The sequence below is a fragment of the Castor canadensis genome, chromosome 17 (genome assembly GCF_047511655.1).
Source record: "Castor canadensis chromosome 17, mCasCan1.hap1v2, whole genome shotgun sequence".
NCBI classification, from domain to species: Eukaryota; Metazoa; Chordata; class Mammalia; order Rodentia; family Castoridae; genus Castor; species Castor canadensis.
In genome coordinates, this window is record NC_133402.1 from 68252830 (window position 1) to 68273857 (window position 21028).

A 21028-nucleotide genomic window follows, 5' to 3' on the forward strand; every position below is an offset into this window, starting at 1 on the left:
AAAATATATTTATGTCTGTATTTTGTTCCACTTATATGTTCCCTTTTACCCTCATTTTAAGGAGGAAGCAGTGAGAGACATTCTGGATATAATCTCCAGTTAGATTTGCCATTTGCAAGTCCAGCAGTTCTGGACTCAGAAGACCTAAGAGAGAACAAAGCCTACAACCACAAAGCAGGGATTTCACTCTGTTTTGTTGGTGTGTATCCACAGAAAGGCTGCTTGTTTTCACACGTGTGTGGAAGTGTCTGTGCATGTGTGTACCCTTGTACTTGGACCTGTGGATGTTTCACAAACAGTAATCACTAGTGCCCTCCTGTCTCTTTGCAAGCACAGAAAGCCTGACTGGTTATTTGGGGTTGTCTTGGATAAGGTAGCACCTTGTGTTGAGAAAGAAAGTGGATTCTTAAACTGTGTTTCCTAAGTTGTGGTCTATTTCTTGGTACTACTCCCTTCCATCAGTTTAGGCACAGTTACACTGTATCACATTGGTGTCAGCTTGTGCCAGCAGAAAGCCTGCTGTGCTGTTGTAATTGCGGACCATTGAGAAGTGAGCCCTGCCCACATGCAAGGTAGACAGGGAGTAGGGTAGCAGATTCTCAAGTGCTTTTCCCACTGGGGGATGTATTTAGACAAAACAGCATCTTACACATTCATGATATGTGACTTGCAGAATTACTCCCTGGATATTCACCTTTGTTTGGTAGCACGGTGTAGGTGGTTTCCATCCCAGCATGGACGTGGTCAGTCACGTGACAGTGGAGTAGCCAGATTCCAGGTGTTTTTGGAGACATCTCTAGGGTTTGGTATGTCCCAGGGAAAATGTCAAAGACATCCGAGCTATAAAGTCCCCTGTGCTTGATTGGAAAAATGATAGACGTGATACATGTGAGTGTTTGCTCCATCATCTTTCATTGGCCAGCTCAAGCTATTAGAAAAACAGATAAATCTGTTTTGTTTTACAAAAATGAGCACCTGCACCTTCCTGTGAGATACATGGTCTTTGTATTCCCACTAAGGCCTGGGTGCTGTGACTCATCGAGTGGGCATAAAGGAAGAAAGGTGTGAGAGGGAATAGAGGCGGGACTGTGGTATCCCACACCAAGCTCTGGCTTGCCTCTGTCACAGACTGTGGTCCACTTCAGCCTGAACCCCCTTTGCTTGAACCTGTCCTGTATTCTCGTAGTGAAACCAGAGGGCAAAGACAGTAATGAAGAAAGGGAGAAGCCAGAAGCCAGCAGCAGTGCAGGCAAGGGTCCACCCGGGACAGGAGCTGGGTGTTTCTCTGCAGAGATGGAATAGAAAGTCCACTTGTGATAACAACGTGATGTCCATGTTAGGAGAAGGACTTTGTACAGCCTGCTGCTCCAGTAGTTTCTGTGTGTTCTGCAGAAGGTAAGGGAAAAGCATCTCCAGAGGGCCATGGGCTTTCACTGGTTAGGGGAGGACTGAGATTTAGGGATGGCAGTTGTTTGACCCTGATGGTCCTTTTCGCCTCAGGCCATTTGAGATGCAGAACTTAGAGCAGACAGAGGCAGGGTTACAGCAAAGTCCACTGATCTCTGCTCTCTGGTTCCTCACACAAACACTACTACCCTTTCTGCTAGCAATGCTGTTCCACTCAGACACCTTACTCAGAAAGTGCACAAAAACCTACAAACCCAAGGAGGAGCCCGAGGTGTAAGAAAAGCTGGTGTGTCAGTGGACATTGCGTGGCCTCTACTCTTTGAAACGTTCAACTTTCCATGAATGTCTCTGAGGAAATATTTTCTTGGTTTTAAAGCACATTCAAATAGAGCTGGAAGGACTGCCGAGTGTGGCTCTTACCTTGTACCGGAAGCTGTGGCCGTGAAAATGCACTGTGTGCAGGTCTATTTCATTGCCCATGCCCATCAGATACCAGTTGACCTCATCCCCCACGTGCATGGTGAGGCCCTGCAGGTTTCCAAACATTCTCCCGTTGATGGCTGGGGAGAACACGTGACATCAGTTAGGCTGTCTTAAACCAAGAGCTATTTTGCAGAAAATAGGATTTCTAGGTTGATGTAGACTGATGCCATAGACTGTCACTACAGATGGGGGAAATGGATCTTTTAAGGTCACTCATGTCACACGCTGCTCTTCTAGTCACTTTATACCAAAAGCCTTAGTCATAATTGTGGATATATTTAGAATGGGATGAGATTTTGGGATTGGGAGGTAAATTAGCAAATGATTTCAAAGCTAGTCCCCTTTGTGCATTAAACAGAACGCTACCTCACAAGTGAAGTTCAAACGCAGAGAAACTAAAGCAGATACCTTAAAAGCAACTGAGGCCAATAGGAGAAGGGGACCAGGAACTAGAGAAAAGGTGAGATCAAAAAGAATTAACCTAGAAGGTAACACCCACGCACAGGAAATCAATGTGAGTCAATGCCCTGTATAGCTATCCTTAACTCAACCAGCAAAAACCCTTGATCCTTCCTATTATTGCTTATACTCTCTCTACAACAAAATTAGAGATAAGGGCAAAATAGTTTCTGCTGGGTATTGAGGGGGTGGGGGGAGAGAGAGGGGGCGGAGTGGGTGGTAAGGGAGGGGGTGGGGGAAGAGGGGAGAAATGACCCAAGCCTTGTATGCACATATGAATAATAAAAGGAAAAAAAATTTAAAAAAAAAGAGTGAACAGTCTCCAGCAAAATTTTATTGGCAAAAAGAGTAAGAAAGAGAAAAGTGATTCTGGAAGTTTCCCCTACCATGCATTTTGTTGCTTTCTATGAATTCTTCATTGTCTTTGTCGACTCGCTCAGGGTGAGCAGAGTATGTTTTAATGTTGTCATCCAAATACCAAGATTCATTCTCATCAAATACAAGAAACAGAAGGAAAAACTCCAGTCTTTTTATCGGATTGAACACTTTCATGTAATATTTCCGGCAGACAATCAGCGGGCCGATCAGTCCACTGTAAAGATCCTGAAAAGAAATAAAAACCCAGTTATCCATGCAGGGTAGGCCAGGGTTTTCAGAGGACAGAGCCCTCACAGCCACCATCTCGGCAGCTTTGGAGGGGCTGCTGGCCCGGTGTGATGCGACCAGATCAGTAACTGCACTGGAGGCTGTTAAGCTGAGTCGGTGTAGGTTATGTGGCTGAGGCAGAAGAGAAATACATGTAGAAGCCACCTGTTGACTTAGCTAATGAACCACAGTGTGAAAGGAACCCAAGTGAAGAGTGTTGGTTTCTTTACCCCACAAGCTCATGTACCCGTGAGTGTGAGCCGAGCACCAAGCCAGTCACTGTCCAAAAATGCGGGAACCAAGCCCTGTAGGGACTCAGTCTAATAGGAAAAAACAGGGATGGGAGAAATGACAGAGGGTCAGCAGAGAGACGGCTGAGCACAGAGGAGGAAGGCACGATTGATCCCACTCTGAGGAGTTGGGGTCGGCTGGGTGTCAGTAATGACACATTAGGCTTTGAAGGGCTTTAAATTCTGTAATCTTAGGGAATTTCAGATTTTGTGTTGTGTTGTGTGTCGCCGTAGTAGCCACTGAAAAATTTGACAAAGAACAGCAGCAAATTGGCATTTTGGCATAGAAATTCTGACAAAGGAAGAAAGATTGGAGACTGGGAGGCCCTGACTGCAGCTGAGGCAAATTACAAGAACCTAAACTATGGGAAGAAGAGGAACGGGTGGGTGAATGCCTGGGTAAGGGAGGGTGCAGACTAGATAGGTCTGTGGGAATTCAGACGTCCTGCTTAACGAGTGAGTAGACTTGGTACCCGTGCTGTTTACCCCAACAGGAGACAGAGAAGGAAGCGGAAGGAGACACAATGTCCGTTTTAGGTTGCTGAGGTTTAAGGCCCCATGGGAACTTAGAATTAGGTGTTTAGGAGGTAGAATATGAGGATGGGAATTTAGGAGAGAGGTTGGGATAGAGAGTTGATTCACTGGAATGATCTCAGTATGTCTTCTGATTTGTGGTGGTCAAATAGGTTTTGATTTTGAAATATTTTACCAAACATCTTCCATTCTGAGATCAGCCTTTTTATTGTTGTGAATAAAGAGCTATGAAATCATGGACCTCAGTTCTTTGAGTTTAATGTATTTTCATATAAAAGGAAATAAAATACTACATTGATCGGCAATTTCTTTGTTATTAGTAGTCAGCGGGCATAGGGGAGTTATAATTGATGTTTAAAAGCAAGCAAGTCAAGTGTGCTACCCCCAAGTAGACTGTAGGGCACTGGTTTTCCTGGGATTTTAACATAGAATCAGAGCAAAGGAAAACTGTCACTTTGTCTTCTTGTCACTGTATGTCCTTCTTGGGATTTGTCACAAAACAAAGGTGATTTACAGTTTACCTTCACTTGGTCCACAGTTGAATAGTACACCCAGGGAATACAGGCCGAGTCCTCCAATCCAGCACCAGACCTTTCTGGGATTTGCCATACGTAAGTGCGAACTTCACCTAGATTAATCCAGGTTAATGAATCTGGTTATGTTTGGTTAATACTAGGCATTACCTCTGTATCTTTGTGCTGTATCACATCAGGGAATTTCAGCCTTGATAAGAGTGACTCAACAACTAAAGGGTAATTAGTTTTTTCACTAATCATGCTCAGAATTCTTTGCGGAATCTAGTTTTAAGATAAACTTTGTGTGTGTGTGTAACAGCTAGCCAAAGGTACACTTGCATACCACAGAGCCCAGAGGTGGCCATTCCAACATCATAAAGCTTTTCAAGCCTATCTTTTCTTACTTTGAAGTATTTTTCCCTCACATGGCAGCAACTTCCATGGTTGTGTGTGCTTCTGTGCCAGGACCGTCCTGCGGGGTCCTCTCAACCTCACTGTCACCTTTCCTCCTAGCCAAATCCTCAGCAAGCCAATATGTCTGGTAAGGAGCCATGAATTCTTGGTCTCATGGGTCACTGACTTGTCACAACTCTGTGTGCCTCTCCTCTAGTTGATCTCATTCTGTCACGTTATATGCAGCTCTGTCACCACTCTGTTACATGCAGGACAGAACTACACCCTGGTCCTTGTCATTTCAAAGGTGGTCGTTTGCTCCATCCTCCTTGCCAGCCAACACCTCACCTTCTTCCCATGAGCCTCTGTTCTTCTCCATCTCATCTCTGTTTCCATTCACCCCAGGCCTTCCCGGATGACTGCTCACAGATGGCGACTTTGCTGCATGTCCACTCACCAGCCCTGACCACACTCACTGCCCACTGCACTTAGGTAGACCTCATGGTTACATAGAAACGTAAACATCAAGCCATCAGCCTTTAACTCCAAAGCAGCCTTCACTGGCGCCAAGCAAGGCATGAGGGCTGGTCTCGGGACGCGGTGGACTTTCTCCTTAGGTCCTTGTTCTTTGTTGTCCTAAGTCCTTGTCCTTGAAGCAGGACATTTCACTGACAATACACAATGCACACCCCTACCCAGCATATTCCTGTGCCTCCATCTCTACTATTCTCATAAGCTGTAAAATCACACTTCTTTCTCTACTGCTTTTCCACCCTCAGTCAGCCCCCAAACCATGGACTCACCCTTGACTCCATTCCCCCAAGACTCACCAGTTCCCAATATTCTGCAGGTCCTTTTAGCACCATCTTAAGATAGAACTAGGACATGATGACCTCTCGTCACTTCAGCTGCTTCTGTTCTATCCCAGATCTTGACAGTTTTGGTGATTTTTTTTTTTTACCCAGATTGCTGTGCAGTAAATCCTGGGTACTACCCTGGCCCCCTACGCAGTCACCTATCCACACATCAGCCACAGTGGCCCCTTAAAAAGCATCGATAGGACTCCTCAGCTGAGGTCCTCTCACAGGCATTCACAATAGAATCTCAGGTCTCAGTGGTGACCTCTGGGTCCTGCTCTCCCTGAATCCCATTACTGACATTCTGTTCCTCGTGTGCTGGGCGTTCCCTCCAGTGCTCCATTTCTTACACACCAAATGTGCCCATCCAGGGGGTCTAGAACCTCCCCCCACTGTTAGCTGAGCTTCATTCTCATCGTTCACCAGTGTCACCTCAGAGAAGCTCTCCTGACTGTCCCACCTAAGATGATGCCTTAGCCACCTTCTCCCCCTGCTGAGTCACAGCATTGCGCACTACTTTATGTGTGTCTGTCTGTCTGTCTGTGTTTACCTCTTTCAGATTTGTTTACTTCCCTCAGAAGAATGTGAGGGCAGGGTTGTTTTCATGGTTGGTTGTTTTTGGCAGCACTGGGGTTTGAACTTGGCTTCACATTTGCTAGGCAGGTGCTGTACCACTCAAGCCACTCTGCCAGCCGAGGGCAGAGATATTTATTTCTAGCGTCCTGGGTTTATAAGAGGGATTCTACAGAGCCCTCTTTTTTCATTTGATATATTTGAGAACTGCCATTATTTTTAAATGGTCTTTTCCTAGGAGCCAACTTTGCAACCAATAGAAGAAAAATGCAGTTCTTATTAAAGAAAACATACACACACATAATCTGTTTTTGCCTTTATAATAATTATAGGAAGGTTTGTTGTTGGGCTCCTAGGACACACCAGGTACTGGACTAAGTGCAGGGGACTTAAAATCCCAAGTGGTAGGACTGGGGAGAGTTCTTGCCTAGTATGCACCAGGCCCCAGGTTCCATCCCCAACACTGCAGGAAAACAAACTGCAGCCTCTGGCCCTCAGACTGTATGGGAGGCAGCTGGCATGAACGTTCGTCCACACCCTGTGCGGTAAGTGCTGTCTGGGGTGGGTTCTAGTTGAGTGCCGAGGGGCATCTCTCTGACTCATCCTCGAGTGTTTTCCTTACGGCTCTGCTGTGGATTGTCTTGCTCGTGCAGACCACTTCCCTGCATCCCCCACTGCGACCTCCCTCCTCTCTGCTACATCACACTTATTTGGAAGGAACGCTTCTGTGACAGTCATTGTGACATCTGGAGGATGCACCCTGCACCACGAGTACCTGGTAGTGTTGGAGCAACAGTGGGACTCTCCGTCTTCACCCCGTGGGCGTGTATTGAATAAGGCCTTGTTGCCTTGTTTTTAAAGATGATTTTAACTTTATCTCCAACATTTGCGTGAATTGGTTGACCTGGTAAGAATGAAAGAGAGGGTGACTTATTTGTCTGCCAGATTGAAACTTCTAACTTAGTAAGAAAAGCGAAAGCCACGAATCTGTCTTAGTGTGAAGTCTGGAGTCTCTGTTGTGTGGCTTTGTGCTGGCATGGTCTTACGGTCCTATATGGTCCCAGAGGATTTAGGATAAGAACACTAGAAACGGCTCCCTGTAAAGATGGAGAACATGGCGTATCCTTATCCAGAGTTCTGGGAGGCTTTGGCCAGTCTCCTGCAGGGTCAAGGTCTCATCCTGGTAAGCTGGTCCCTGGCCAGGAGCTGTTTTGCAGCACTTGCTCTCATTTCTCAGTGTTTGGACTTCCAGAACTCACTGAGCATGAAGTTAGGACCAGATCATATTTGAAAGGACAGGGCTAAGTGCTCACCCTCCCAGTTCACCCACTGGCCAACCATAGCTGCCTGCTGTCTGGTGAATTCCTGTTACAACAGCAATGCCATTTTCCCTTGGATGCCTTACTCTAGGGGTGAGGAGAACCAAGCCCCAGGGGACTCTGGCAGTGTGGAGCCATACAAGATCTGGGGGTGTCCCCTGCTTTGCATGGTTTCAGGAAAATTCCCAAGACCAGCATTGATCAAGTGAGGCCTTGTGTCTTGAAGTGGCTCCTGGAAACTTGCACCCTTTCCCCTGCTGTGGTAGTAGTGCTTTGCCCTTATTTACGTCTTTATGGACATTTCTTCTTGCAGTTACTCACACCTTCATTTTAGAAGTACATCGCTGTGTGTGTGTGTGTGTGTGTGTGTGTGTGTGTGTTCCTTTGTCGTAGTCATTTTGGGTAGGAGGAGATAGAGGAAAGTAGCTCCTAGAACCTTTACCCAAACTGTAGGCAACAATTTGGCAAACACCAGATACAAAGAATTTCATCACTATATGGGATAATACACTATTTCCCATAGAAATAAGCAATGTTTCGTTTCCATATTCTTTAGTAAGCAGGCTTCCCATTGTTACTGAATAGCTGAGTTTTTGATTCGAGTAACTTTGATACATAACCCAAGAAGATGAACTCCATAGACATGGGTGCCCGGTGAAGTGTGTCACGGCTGTCCCACAGCTGGTGGCACGAGCAGCTCACCTACCCAGAATCCCCAGGTGCTCCTCTGCTTCCCTGTCCACCAGGACTTGGAACGTGCTGTCGGTGTACTGCCGGTACACAACCTTCTTGTACTTTGAGCCTATGAAAAACTCTCCCTTGTCCAAGAACACATTTGAAACACTGGGAAAAGTAAAAACAACTCAGATTAGTATTCATTTTCACAAATATGGAAGCTAAATTTCAAGTTTTGAATTTTAAAGGGAAATGCAGTTTTGTTGAAGGAATTATGGTAGTTTTTAATTATTCTCCATTCCAGTCAGCGAAAATAAGACTTTAAAAACAGGTGTAGCAGAAAGCGCACCTCACGATCCAAGTGGAGGCCCTGACTGCACTAGCTCAAACAGCCTCCAGCTCATCACTGTCTGTTGGAGCCTCAGTTTCTTCACCACGAAGACGAAGTATGGGATCAGATCCTCTGTATGGTTTGCTGACAGCTCTGCAGTGCTCTGAGCTCAGGTGCGGCCAGTGAAGAGTTCTCTGGCTACCTCGGTACTTCTGGGTAATGGAGACACAATGGCCCTTTCCCAGCTCACGACCTGCTCCTAAAGTTCCATTGATGCTTAGTGGCCCCCATGTAGCCTTGCAACTATCCTACCAGCATCACCAAAATAACCTTTTCTTCTTTACGCCACAAACCACACTCAGCAGTGCAAACTAACCCGCTAGCCACGGCCTAGCCATGGTTAGTAGTGCTGGACACCCTGGACCTGCTCATCCCGGGCCCTGAGATAGTCCCCACACAGGGTCAGGGCCTGGTGTGAGTGACATGATCGAGGGAGGGTGCCCAGCAAAGTGGAAAAGGCCGCCAGGCAGTGTCAGCTGCAGATGTCTTCAGAGCTCCAGTGACCACCCTGTCCTGACTTCATTCTGAAGTTACTTTTTACTTTTTTAATTCTCCACAAGGGCCTGTGGTTCCAAACCACATTTTCCTGTAGTTCTTGGAGGAACTTGATGCTCTACTGCCATCAAGGATTTAAAATATTCTCCCATACACAATAATTTTAGGGCTCTGAATGACCATTACACTAAAACTGAGAGTGTCAGAGGAAGATGACCCAGCCAGAGTTAGTGGTGAAACCACAGCTCAGCTCTGAATTGGGGTCTGAGCTTTGGTTAAACTTGAAGCACCTGACATGAGAAGACAGTCCCACAGGCAAGGCAGCACGGCAAGTGACTGCTCAGGGTCAAGGGATCCGTGGACAGAGGAGCAGCGGGGAGCGAGCATGGTGCCCAGGACGCTTTGCTGTTACCGTGCCACCCAGCTGTTTTTCTGAACGTTAGCACAATCCTTCGATCCCTCTCTGAAAACGAACCTGAGACGCAGCTGAGCGCTAGGAGCAGCGTCTGCAGGCTGACTTACTTTTGGGCCTGCAGCTGGTGCAGCTCCTCCTCCCACCGCCGGCTCGGGGCGTAATCCCATTCCACCTCCTCGGCCCCCAGGTAGTAGGTCCTTTCTCCCAGGTACTGCGGGGAGCCCTCCGAGAGCCGCCTGCCCTGGCTCACAGTGTACTTCTGCCTCATGCCGCCTGTGTAGTGATCCGTGGTAAGACACTCGACATCAAAAGTCCCTGGAGGGGTGAACAAGAAGCATGTCACTCGTGCTCGGTGCTCCCTGAGGTTGCCCACCTTACTCAGACGTCAGGAGCTGACCCGGCTCCCCACACCTCTGCACTCTGTGCTCTACCCACACAGGTAGGTCACGTGTGTGCCTGCCTCAGGACCTTTGCCTGGGACACTTCTTCCCAGGTGTCCACATGGCTGGTGCCCCCGCTCTATTCAGGTCTTTCCTTAATGTCATCTCCTGAGGCGATCTTGATCCCTTCCCCTTTAGTCATCCCTCCCCTGCCCCGTTTTCTTCCTGTGCTCATGTTTATCTCGGTGACACACCTTATCTGGCCTGTTCATTGTTGAATTTGCATTTGTATGGTGAATGAGAAGTTGACGCCAGGCCTGGCTTAAGTTTTTGGGGGAGAGGTTTTTTTTTTTTTTTTTGTCTTTTCTTTTTTGGTGCTGGGATCGAACCCAGGGCTTCACGCATGCTAGGCAAGCGCTGTACCACCGAGCTACATCCCAGCCCCTGGCTGAAGTTTTAATGGCACACCGTGAGCCCAATAAGGTCTGAAACAAAAGAGCACGTTTTCGAATTCTGACTGAGCTTCTCCCTTTTTGTTTGCCTCACCCACTTGAGCGGTTCTGGGCCTGCAGAGGTCACCACGTGTGCACGGCTACAGTTCCAGCGATCACGCAGCCCGCGGGCCCACGCTGTGTCCAGCTTACAGAGGACGTGGTGAAAAGCTGGCACAGGAAGTCTATAAGCCTGGCTCCCTTTGAAAGGACCACAACTGGCAACACTTCAGCCAGTGGAGCCCGCCCTCACCCTCGCTCGCGGGTAAGCACACGAGCGCAGGGAGGATGAGCTCATCACCCGCGTGTCCTGCTGCAGGCTTTCAAGCCGAACCCCACGCGCTGACCGACAGAAACCCACCTTCCGAGTCGGGCTGCATGAGCAGCGTGAGGCTCGTGTGGGGGAAGAGGTTTGCTGTGTCTCTTCTTTCTCCTTTCGACAGGTACGTGTTTCCAGAAAAGTATATCCCATGCACGTCAGCCTCGTTTCCAGCACTGAACAAGTACCACACCACCGTGGCTCCTTGGCACATGTTGAGGCCAGGCTGGTTGCCATACATGAATCCATTCATGGCTGGAAAGTTGGGGAGGGAATGGTGGGATTTTCTTTTTAATTGTTTATTGCAGAACTGGGATTTGAACTCAGGGCCTTGCATTTGTTAGCCAGGTGCTCTAGCGTTTGCTCTGGTTTTTTTTCAGATGGGGTCTTGCTTTTTTCTCTGGGGCTGGCCTGAGACTGGGCTCCTCATACCTATGCCTTCCAAGTAGCTAGAATTACTCCCAGCTGAAAAAAATATTTTGAAAGTGGTTTATTTTATGTCCTACTGCTTGACAACCTCTCGACTTTCTAAAACCAACTTTAAACTTTTTGTCTAAAGACCTCTTCAAACTCCCTGTCCTTCACGTGTTACTGTCCCCAGCACCTCCTGACCCTGAGCAGTCCCTGACCAAAGGGAAGCACAGTTAAATACAGAGTTCCTGAAATTCTGCATTGCACCTGCATTCCTAGCAGCCTGGCATGTCTCTGTCCTCCCAGCAGGGACAGACAGGCGCAACCACTAGGTTCACTTCTTTCAGTGGTCACATTTCTGAGCCCACGAAGAACACCAGCTTTTCCTGCACGTCACAGACTGGGAATGTGTTGCTTTGGATAGAAACGTCTCTGACTCATCTTGAGTACAGGGAAGAGTATCGCAGGAAATGTTCCCTCACTGCTGTTTCAACAGCTGACGTTTATGACACTTCCAAATGGTGACAATGCATTGCCAAAAGAAATATTTTACAGACTGTGGATAGTGTGATTAGAACAGTGTGCTTCAAAAAAAGCAAAAACAAAAAAAAAAATCCATAAAGCAGCATTTGTCTGTTACAAAACTTTACATTGTTTTCCTTCTACTAGCTACAGACTTTACCGTTGTCCGTCAGTGATGTGAGCCTTTTGAACACTTGACTCACTGTCTGGAGACCCTCACTGCATTTTAGAATTACACTGAGAGAGCAAAAATACATCCTAGGTGAGGCTTATGTTGACTAAAATCTGCGGGGCTTGTCCTGGGGCCTTGGCACCTTCCTAGAGCTCCCTGACTCTCGTGTGTGGTCAAGTGTGCGGCTCTGGAGAGCAGAGTTCACAGCTTCCTACACACTGGGTAATCCAAGGAGCCTGTTGGTCCTGTTGAACCACAGAGGAAAAAGCATCCCACCCAGCAGTTCTCAAACTTGAGCAGACAGCCTCACCCAGAGGCTTTCTTAGACACAGGTTTCTGGGCTCTGTCACCAGAGTTTCTGATTCAGTAGGTCAGGCTTGGGCTCTGGCATGTCCATTTCTCAAAAGCCCCCAGCCCCACTTCAAGCACCATCCGTCCAAACAGTGTGTCTTGTACGTCTAACTGTTCCAGTTAGTGAAATGACAGGCAATGACCCACACGTTGGAACCCCAGTGCTGTTACCCGCAGAGCACCGCTGCCTTTAGTCGCTTGTTGAAAGTTAATCGAAAGCTGCTGGCGTTTTGGTTCAGTGAAAAGCCTTGTGTGTGCAGCCCTGGCGGGACCGGGCAGGCTGGAGGAGGGAGGCGCGGTACTCACAGTGCATCTTATTAGATTCTTGAAACCCCTCGTCTTCCTTGTCCACCTGCTCAGGTGCGGTTGTGAACGTCAGAATGTTGTCATCCAGGAGCAAACTCTCATTCTCATCAAAGACCGTGGGGAACAAGAAGAACTCCTTGTCCACATCTTTCTGTAAGTCAAAGTAAGAGCAACGAAGTGAAGAGGGGAGGAGTGAGGCAGAAGACTTGCCTGTGCGAAACAGCGCCCGTGCTCTGCCAGCCAGGCTCCGGAATGGCCCAGCCCCCCCCAGGTGTCCACTGGTGTCCACGTGGGTCGTGGTTCCTCACAGTAATCTGAGCCTTGCTGCAGCTAAATGTCCTGAGCCTCCTCTGCCTTCCTGCCCGCCTCCCCACACGGCCGAAGCCACTCAAACACGACCAACATAGGGGTGCGTGGTTTGGATCTGAAATGCACCCTGAAGGTCAGCTCGTGGCAGTATTGGGGGAGGGGGAGATGGCAGCTTTCAGAGGTGGGGCAAGTCGGAGGAAATAGGTCCTGCTAGGGTATAAGAGGCCCCTGCCCCCTTCCCCTGCCCTCTCCCTCTCTGCTTCCTGGCTGCCTTGAGGTGAGCAGCTTTCTCCTCCAGGCCCTTCCCTGACGATGCTTCTGCCTCATCACAGGCCAAAGAGCCACAGAGCCAGCCCACCATGGACAGGAACCTCTGAACCGCCAGCCAAAATAAAATACTCCCTTTAGCTCAGGTGGTTCTTACGTGACAATGAAGAAAAACTAACTAACACGTGGGAACTGTGGTGCCAGCCACAGTTGTGAAGTCTAAGGATCCCTGTGAGGCTGGGCAGTGAGCAGACTGGGGACAGACTTTGGCGAGGAGGTCACTTGCCGGGGAGCTGAGAAGGGAGTGGCATGGGGCCAAGGAAGCAGCGATGCTAACTGGTCTGAAATGATTCAGTGGTTGGAAAAAGGCAGTTGGTCTAAGGAAGGAGAAAATGGAACCTCAAAGGAGAGGAAACGGCAGAGGGCACTGATGTCTTTCTCCTAAGGTCATCCTTTCAGATGAGAGACAGGGCTATCAAAGCGGTACGTGCAACTGAGGCAGAGACCTGCAGGTGAGCTGCTACGGAGAACCGAATCATCAATGTAGGGGCCTAAAGAGAACCCATGGCCAGAGGAAGAGCTGAGGAGATGGGGAGATACTCGTGGCAATTAACTGTAGAAGGAGAACTTATAAACAGGGAGACCCAACCATGGGAAATCCCAGCAGAAATGTTCACCCCAGAAAACAGCACGTGACTATTCAGACTCAGCGTTCACGGAAACAGGCCTGAAGATGTCCTGGTGACATCTGGATTTCGGAGGCTGTGTCTCTGCAAGAGTCCACTTAAAAATAGCTAAGAAGAATTTTCTTTTTACTTATTTTTATTAAGAGGCAGGGTCTTGCTGTGTTGCCAGGCTGGAGGGCAGTAGGATCCCACGACTGGTCATGGAAGTTTTGACCTGCTCTGTTCCTGACCCAGGCTGGCTCACCCCTCCTGAGGCCGCCAGGAGGTCACCATATTGATGCTGAACCTAGTGTGGACACCTGAGGGGCATAGCACACTACAGCCTAGACCCCCGGACTCAAGCCACCCTCCTGCTTCAGCACACACACACCCCCACTCCCAGTAGCTGGGACTACAGGCATACGCCACCACGCCTGGGTAAAAGGAAGTTTTTATAACTGCGGCAGCCTGGCACTGCCACTTCCCTTTTCTCTGTCCAGGTCTCTGCAAGGCGGCCTTGGTGAACTTTCAATCTCTTTTCAAATTTTATTGCTTTGTTATCAAGATCTGGGTTCACTGTCCCATTGCTCTATGTTTTTAAGCATGGGTCACTTTCTGAAGGTATCTATCTTTCCTTTTTGTGTGTGTTTGCCTATCTCCTCCTACGTATGCTCTAATACAAACCCTATTAGAACAGGAAACTGGCTTGTCTTATTCACCAGTGAATTTTTGCCAAGCACAGCGTGCTTCTTAAACAGCTTGAACGATTCATTTTCAAATAGAAGACATTTCCAGGTCACTAGGAGGAGAATGAAGAACCTGCTTACCTCCTATCAGAGTGGTGAAAATCCCCAAACGGGACAAACACAACACTACTTAAAAGGACATTATTAAGAGCTTTGAAATATGTTAAAGGTGAGCTATTTGAAAACTGAAGAACACAGGGACAAAGGACCAGGTACTCGTCATTCCTTCCTCCATGCCATGTACCTCTGGGTCACCAAATAAGTCTTTAGTGGAAGTTTCCGTTTGGGGAAGAATGCCAGCTACGATTAGGGCTACTCCTGATCAGTCAACAGATGTAGGAAAAGGCGGTCAGTGGTGATGACACCCCTTTCCCCACATGTTTTCTTCTTTACCAAGTGCCCAGGGCCACACCTGAAGTTGTTGTGTGAGCAAACAATCTAGTCTGAGTCTGATCCAACCTTTGGATCTCACCACTGGCTTACAGGAAGCAGAGGAGGAGAGAGAAAAACATGTCACGATTCTGGTCTGAGAGACCCTATCTTGAAAAGCCCATCACAAAAGGGGCTGGTGGAGAGGCTCAAGGTGTAGGCCCTGAGTTCAAATCACAGTACCTCAAAAGTAAAATATCATGTCAAGTGATTGTCAAATGTGTAATTATTTGGAAACTGACTCGAACAGCAAACTTAAAACAATTAATACTGACTATTGATTGGATCCTTGATCAGCTTAAGGAGACATTATGATATGTGATTATTGTTTTGAGATGTGATCCTTGAATTGAAGTCATTTTTAAAGGAGACCTTATCTTTAAAAGTGCATAATCAATTATTTTAGAGGTACAAATGATGATGGGGCTAGAACAGTATTTTTACTTCTAAGCCAAAGGGTCGTTTTCTCATTGCTACTTTTATTCCAAAAGGCCATGGATCCCATAGACAAGATCATGGTCAATCCATCTGGGTACACTTTTGCTAGAAAAATATTTGCAAAAAAATACCTTTTTGGGGGAGAAGGAAGTACTGGTGTTTGAACTCAGAGTCTCACACTTGCAAGGCAGGTCCTTCCCACCAGACCTTTTTGCTTTAGGTATTATTCAGAAAGGGTCTTGGGGTTTTTGCCTCGGACCATGATCCTCCTACCTCTGTCTCCCACATAGCTGGGATTACAGACATGCACCACCATGCCCAGTCTTTTCTCTCTTCCTTCCCTTCCTTCTTTCTTTCCTTCCTTCCTTCTTACCTTCCTTCCCTCCTTTCTCCCTCCCTCCCTCCTTCCTTCATTCTCTCTCTCTCTCTCTCTCTCTCTCTCTCTCTCTCTCTCTCTCTCTTTCAGACTGGGTCTCACTTGTGTAGCCCAAGCTGGCCTCAAACTTTTTATCCTCCTGCCTCAGCCTCCTGAGTGCTGGGATTATAGGTTTACCACCATGCTTGGTGACAATACAGAACTTACAAGGTTGAGAAAATTTTTTAAAATTATAGTTCTATGTTAAATCCTCACTGCCTCAAAACCCCAAATTTTTCTTGTGATTGTAATAATTCAAAGACATCAGCAAATCATTTTCCCCCAGTTGGACTTACCTGCCTCCCGTCTGCAAGTAAACTTCCTTTCTTGCAGATTTTCACTGGCCCGATGAGCCCAGTGAATATGTCTTTGGTGGGATGCACGGCAGAATAATACATCCTAGCCAGGCACACGGGGTCCGCATAAGTGGGTCCCACTTCTTTGGGGACAGTCCATTCATAGGTAAAGGTTTCCTTGGGTGCCACATGGGAGGCTGGGTGAGGAGGCACACCTGTGAGAGAGGCCATGTTAGAGAGGTCACGTGTGCTTTCTGATGTCATGGGAGCCACAAAGCAGGCAGGCTTCAGTGTGGATGACCCACTTCTGATTCCTTGTTCTGAATCACCATGCACTTGTGCTCCTGAGTCAGAGTGACAGCAGGTATGGCTTCCTCCTTGTCCTCAACATCTCTGCCTGTCACTGGTGTCCTTTGTGCTCACGTGTCCCTGAGGACACCCTAGCTAGCCCGTCTAGTGTTATTTATACACATTTCTCTCCCAAACAGAACACAGCCTTCTTGAAGGCAAGTGTCACCCCTCTCCTTCCATCACCTAGAACGATGTCCAGCGTAATCAACACGTTTTTTCTTGACCAAAACTGAGCTGACAGGAACTTTGCCTGTGATCCTTTGCAAATCAACCAAATTTACACTTAAGGAAACCAAGGCCAGAGAGGCTGAGTAACCTGCTCACAGCACACTGTGACTGGCGAAAGAATCAGTAGTCTTCATTGGTAAGCCTTAATCAGGAAAAATACTCGAAAATATCCCTACATGGAATATCTTATATCATTTAAATTATACTTCTAAATGCTTATAACGCTAAGAAAGCCAACTGGGCACAAAACTGTAGTGACAGTGTCTGTACCACGAGGCTCAACCATATCTGAAATGCATATGCGCACGTGAAAAAGCAAGAATTAGATTAAAGTCTAAGAGTGGTTGTCTATAGAACTCTGAGTAACTGATATTTTGGTCATGACTTAAATGCACACCTAACATTCTTATAATTGCAAGAACTTGCAGAAATTAATTAATCAGCACAACCCAGCTAAGTTACTGTCAGCATTGCCACAATCACCCCGTGAGGCAGGACAAAGTCCCACAAGCCGGTGGGGAAGGGTAGGAGGCTGCTTTGTTTTCTGCCCTCGCAACTCAACTTGACATGGGAGTCATGTCCCCGGGGCCACGCCCTCAGTCTTTGCAGGCTGCTGCATGGTCCGTCAACTTGACATGGGAGTCATGTCCCCGGGGCCATGCCGTCAGTCTTTGCAGGCTGCTGCATGGCCCGGGCCAGGGTCACCACACTCTGCCGACGGCTCTGACTTCCCCTCTCACCTCCGTCCGAGGGGCTGCCATGGGGCGCATAGTGCGTGCCCTCGTGGTCCTTGCTGACTCTCACCCCCGTGGGCTCAATGCTGAGGGGGTGTTGTACCTTGTTATGAAAGGTGACTCGGATGGTGTCTCCCACCTCTGCATAGATGAGGGGACCTGGGGACAAAGAGAGGATGGCGATCTTCCCTTGGTCTAGGAAATGCGGAAGGTAGACGGAGTTGTTTCTTTGGCTGTGACCTCTCACAAGCGCCACCAGGAGCCGTGTGGTTATCGTGGCACATTGGAAGCTTGCTTTTGAACAAGTCCATCGCCATGTGACACAGGGAGGTTGGAGACAGGAAACGCCGTGTGAGCCAAGGTCAGGTTAATGAAATTGGTCGTCTTTTGCCCAAGTCAGTTAGTAAACTTTATTAATCTACAAAAAACTATTTGAAGCGGCTACACTAGTCTTCCAGTGGGGAGATGCGTAGACTTGTCCCAAAGAGTCGGGAGTGCTATGAACCAGGTCCACCCAAGCAGGTAAGTTACATGGGTGTGAAGGAAAACACCGCTTTGAATTTGCCATCACTAAAATTAATATTCTCATCAATCACAGAATGAAATAGGTATACAGGACCTAACACTTTATGTGATATACAAAATCCTACCTGGATTGAGGTTGATGTGTAATAACTCACTTTCTCCTTACAACTTCATGAAGTAGGAGCTATTAGTATTCCCATTTTACAGAGGAGAGCAGGCATAAAAAGTTAAGCACCTTTTAAAAGCCACACAGCTAATGCGCAAAGAGTAAGGAAGTGCAGTGGCTCACGCCTGTAATCCCAGCTACCTGGGTGACTGCGATCAGGAGGATCGAGGCTCGAGGCCAGCCTGGGAAAATAGTTCATAAGACTCCCATGTCCAAAACAACCAGAGCAAAGTGGGCTGGAGGTGTCACTCAAGCAGTGAGCACCTGCTCTGCAAGTACAAAACCCTGGGTTCAAATCCCAGTCCCATCCCCCTCAAAAAAAAGAGGGAAGTTCTGGAAAGAACCGGACTCTGCTCACCAATGATGAATTCCCTGGTTGAGAGGTAGGTGTCTGTGGGCTCCCAGGGGTGGCGTGCTCAGGGCTCTAGGTCGGGCCCAGACTGTGTGGCTCAGGGCCACATTTCATTTCTAGGGAATGACCTTAACAAGTTTGTGATCTGCTTAGACCAAGTCACACAAGCCCACATTCCCTTCATCTCTGTGAAGACCAGAAGCCACCCAATGACGTAGGAGCCTGCTGCTGGTGATTTCCTTTTGGGGACCCCCTGGATCCTCACAGGCCTGTCTGGGTGGGACTCGGGCCTCAGCTCCTGTTCTGTCTGTGACTGGGTGGCCCAGGAGACAGTGCTCCAGCTGTGCCCTCCCCAGGGACTCACCCAGGAGGCCAAAATGCTCCTCTGCTGGGCCTCTCTCCTTCCGCTGTGTGAAGGATGCATCTGTGTACTCCCGGTAAACCAGCTTTTTGTAGGAGCCGCCAATCCTTGTCGGGCCTTGTTCAAAAAACACCGCTGACTCACTGCCGGGAGAGAGGGGTGCGAGGCTGGCATCAGAGTGGAACAGAGAGGGGGTGACAGGTATGAGCTCCTGGTCAGTTCTTACTGATGAGTGTCACCTGCGACTCACAGCAATCCCCGCCTTGCTCAGCTGGAGCGCTGTCCCGGGCCACCCGGCCAGGGACGTGGGGGAAAGGAGACCCATTGACGGGGTTCAGTATTTCGAGTGAAGGGAAAACACTTCAAGGGACCTTTGTCAGAGTCTAGCAGAGTGGCTCAAATGTTAGAGCACTCGCCTAGCAAGCATGAGGCTCTGAGTTCAAACCCCAGTACCACCCATAGGAAAAAAACCCAAGAGGCCCATGTCAATTCCTGGCAATAAATTGTGCAGCAGGACTCCCTGTCCCAGTGTGACGCCTTGGGGAAGTCGCAGTAGCTACTGATTGTGGTCTGGGGTGCCAGTCCGGTGCTCAAGAGTGTGCCCTGATTGCCTAAAACCCACAGGACATGCAAGTGAGTGCTGCTGCTGTCCTCGCTTTGCAAATTAAATTTCAGACGTGTTCGATTTGCTCGAGGCCACCCTGTCGTCTCTTCTTCAGATGTGTAGGGCTGCCTCGAGGAAGCCAGCTATCAGTGGCCGGAAGCCAGCTGGATCCCTCCTCGTGCTCAGGGGTTGTGCGTGTGTCAGAGGAGGTGGACTGTGATGCCACTGGGATAACGGACTGCAACAGGGACAGCGTGTCACAGAGAGTACCTCCCGGGTCTCAGCAAAGAGCCCGCACAGGCTTTGCAGAAGTGCTTTTGGAAAGCTAAAGGAGGGCTGAGTGAGGACGATGAAGGGTGTGTGGCGGGGAGAGGAAAAGCAAAAGCCCCGGGTGCTGACAGCGGGGATGAGAGTGCCTGTGGTCCTGGAGAACTTTCCAGGCTAAGGGTAAGGCCTGTGTCTGGGGGGCTGGGGGGACAGGAGGACCTAGGGAAGGGTCAGCATCTGAGGGACTGTTTCAGACGACCCCTGGATGGCTGCATGGAGAACCTGTTGGAAAATGCAGCTTCAGGGGAGAGATGGCTTCAAAGCCTTGGCAAAGGTTAGTAGGCCACCGTCGGAGACGTTCAGACTTGGGGTGGCGGGGGAGGTGAAGGAAGGCGTCCAGGGTGCTGCTGGGGTGTGGGAGGACGGCGTGGATAGGCAGCGATGGTGCTCCCTCGGAGAGGAGGAAACTTGGTTTCACTGAGTTTTTTGTGATCGGGTCTCGTGAACTATTTGCCTGGGCTGGCTTTGAATCATGATCCTCCTGACCTCTGCCTCCTGAGTAGCTGGGATTCCAGGCGTGAGCCATGGTCCCTGGCTCTATTGAGCTTTTGGTATTTGAATCCATCCATTATTTCGGGCAGCACTGGGGTTTGAACTCAGGGCTTCACACTTGCTAGACAGATGCTCGACCAATTAAGCCAGGCCTCCAGCCCTCTTGGCTTTAGTTATTTTTCAGATTGGGTCTTGGAATTGCTGGTGGCTAGCCTCGAACCTCTTATGTCTCCTGCAGGTCTGTGTCACCACACTTAGCATATTGGTTGTGATAAGGTCTCATTAACTTTTTTGGTCCTGGCTGCCCTTGAACCTGAATCTTCCTTTAATTCCACCTCTTGACTGACTGGAATTACAGGTGTGCGGCACCTTACCCAGCCAAACCCATCTATTTTTATGATTCAAAAGTTATAGTTCTCAAACTCAGACCCTTAGGCCAAACACCTTAGTACATATTTAGTGGTTACTAAAACCACACACCAATTGAAAATTTTATTGCAGAATCAGGCTTTTACGGTTGTTTGGGGATGTGTGACATATTTTGAAGGAACTCTCTTTTTGGAATTACCTCCCAGGAGCTGTTAAGTTTTCTCTGGTGAAGACGTCTATACCCGAGGGAGCGTAGTTCCAGATGACTTCCTCAGCAGCAATGTAAAAGTGTCTAACTTGTGCCCCCTGGACATTGCCCTCCGATGAGGACTTGCCACAGTCCCGAACCTGGAAAAAGGCTTGCAGACCAGCTGAAAGAGCACAGAGGAGGCAGTTACGGAGGGCAAAGCTTCTCTCCTCCTGCCCTGATCACGTGCCAGAGAGATGACAGATGGGAAACCATGGACAGGCGGCGAGGACACGCTAACCTAGGGTGGACAGCTGTATCCACATCACTGATGGACTAGTCAAGTGCTGAGGACATAGCTCAT

At 48.5% G+C, this 21028-nt stretch overlaps 1 protein-coding gene across 5 annotated transcripts in view; it reads right to left on the reverse strand.

Moving 5' to 3' along the window:
* Window positions 1-21028, reverse strand: part of Cp (ceruloplasmin) — a 46269-nt gene that overhangs the window by 10839 nt on the left and 14402 nt on the right. For 4 of the 5 annotated variants that reach the window (XM_020158342.2, XM_074060320.1, XM_074060319.1 and 1 more), the window contains exons 6-18: window positions 20677-20848; window positions 18689-18828; window positions 17288-17440; window positions 15969-16183; window positions 12404-12554; window positions 10684-10896; window positions 9559-9766; window positions 8182-8318; window positions 6932-7060; window positions 4340-4446; window positions 2736-2952; window positions 1828-1967; window positions 695-857 (exon numbers count right to left, since the gene is read on the reverse strand). In XM_020158342.2, the coding sequence (XP_020013931.2) occupies window positions 695-857; window positions 1828-1967; window positions 2736-2952; window positions 4340-4446; window positions 6932-7060; window positions 8182-8318; window positions 9559-9766; window positions 10684-10896; window positions 12404-12554; window positions 15969-16183; window positions 17288-17440; window positions 18689-18828; window positions 20677-20848 (2145 nt within the window). The remainder of the gene's footprint in view (window positions 1-694; window positions 858-1827; window positions 1968-2735; window positions 2953-4339; window positions 4447-6931; window positions 7061-8181; window positions 8319-9558; window positions 9767-10683; window positions 10897-12403; window positions 12555-15968; window positions 16184-17287; window positions 17441-18688; window positions 18829-20676; window positions 20849-21028) is intronic. The other variant, XM_074060322.1, reaches the window with a different exon arrangement.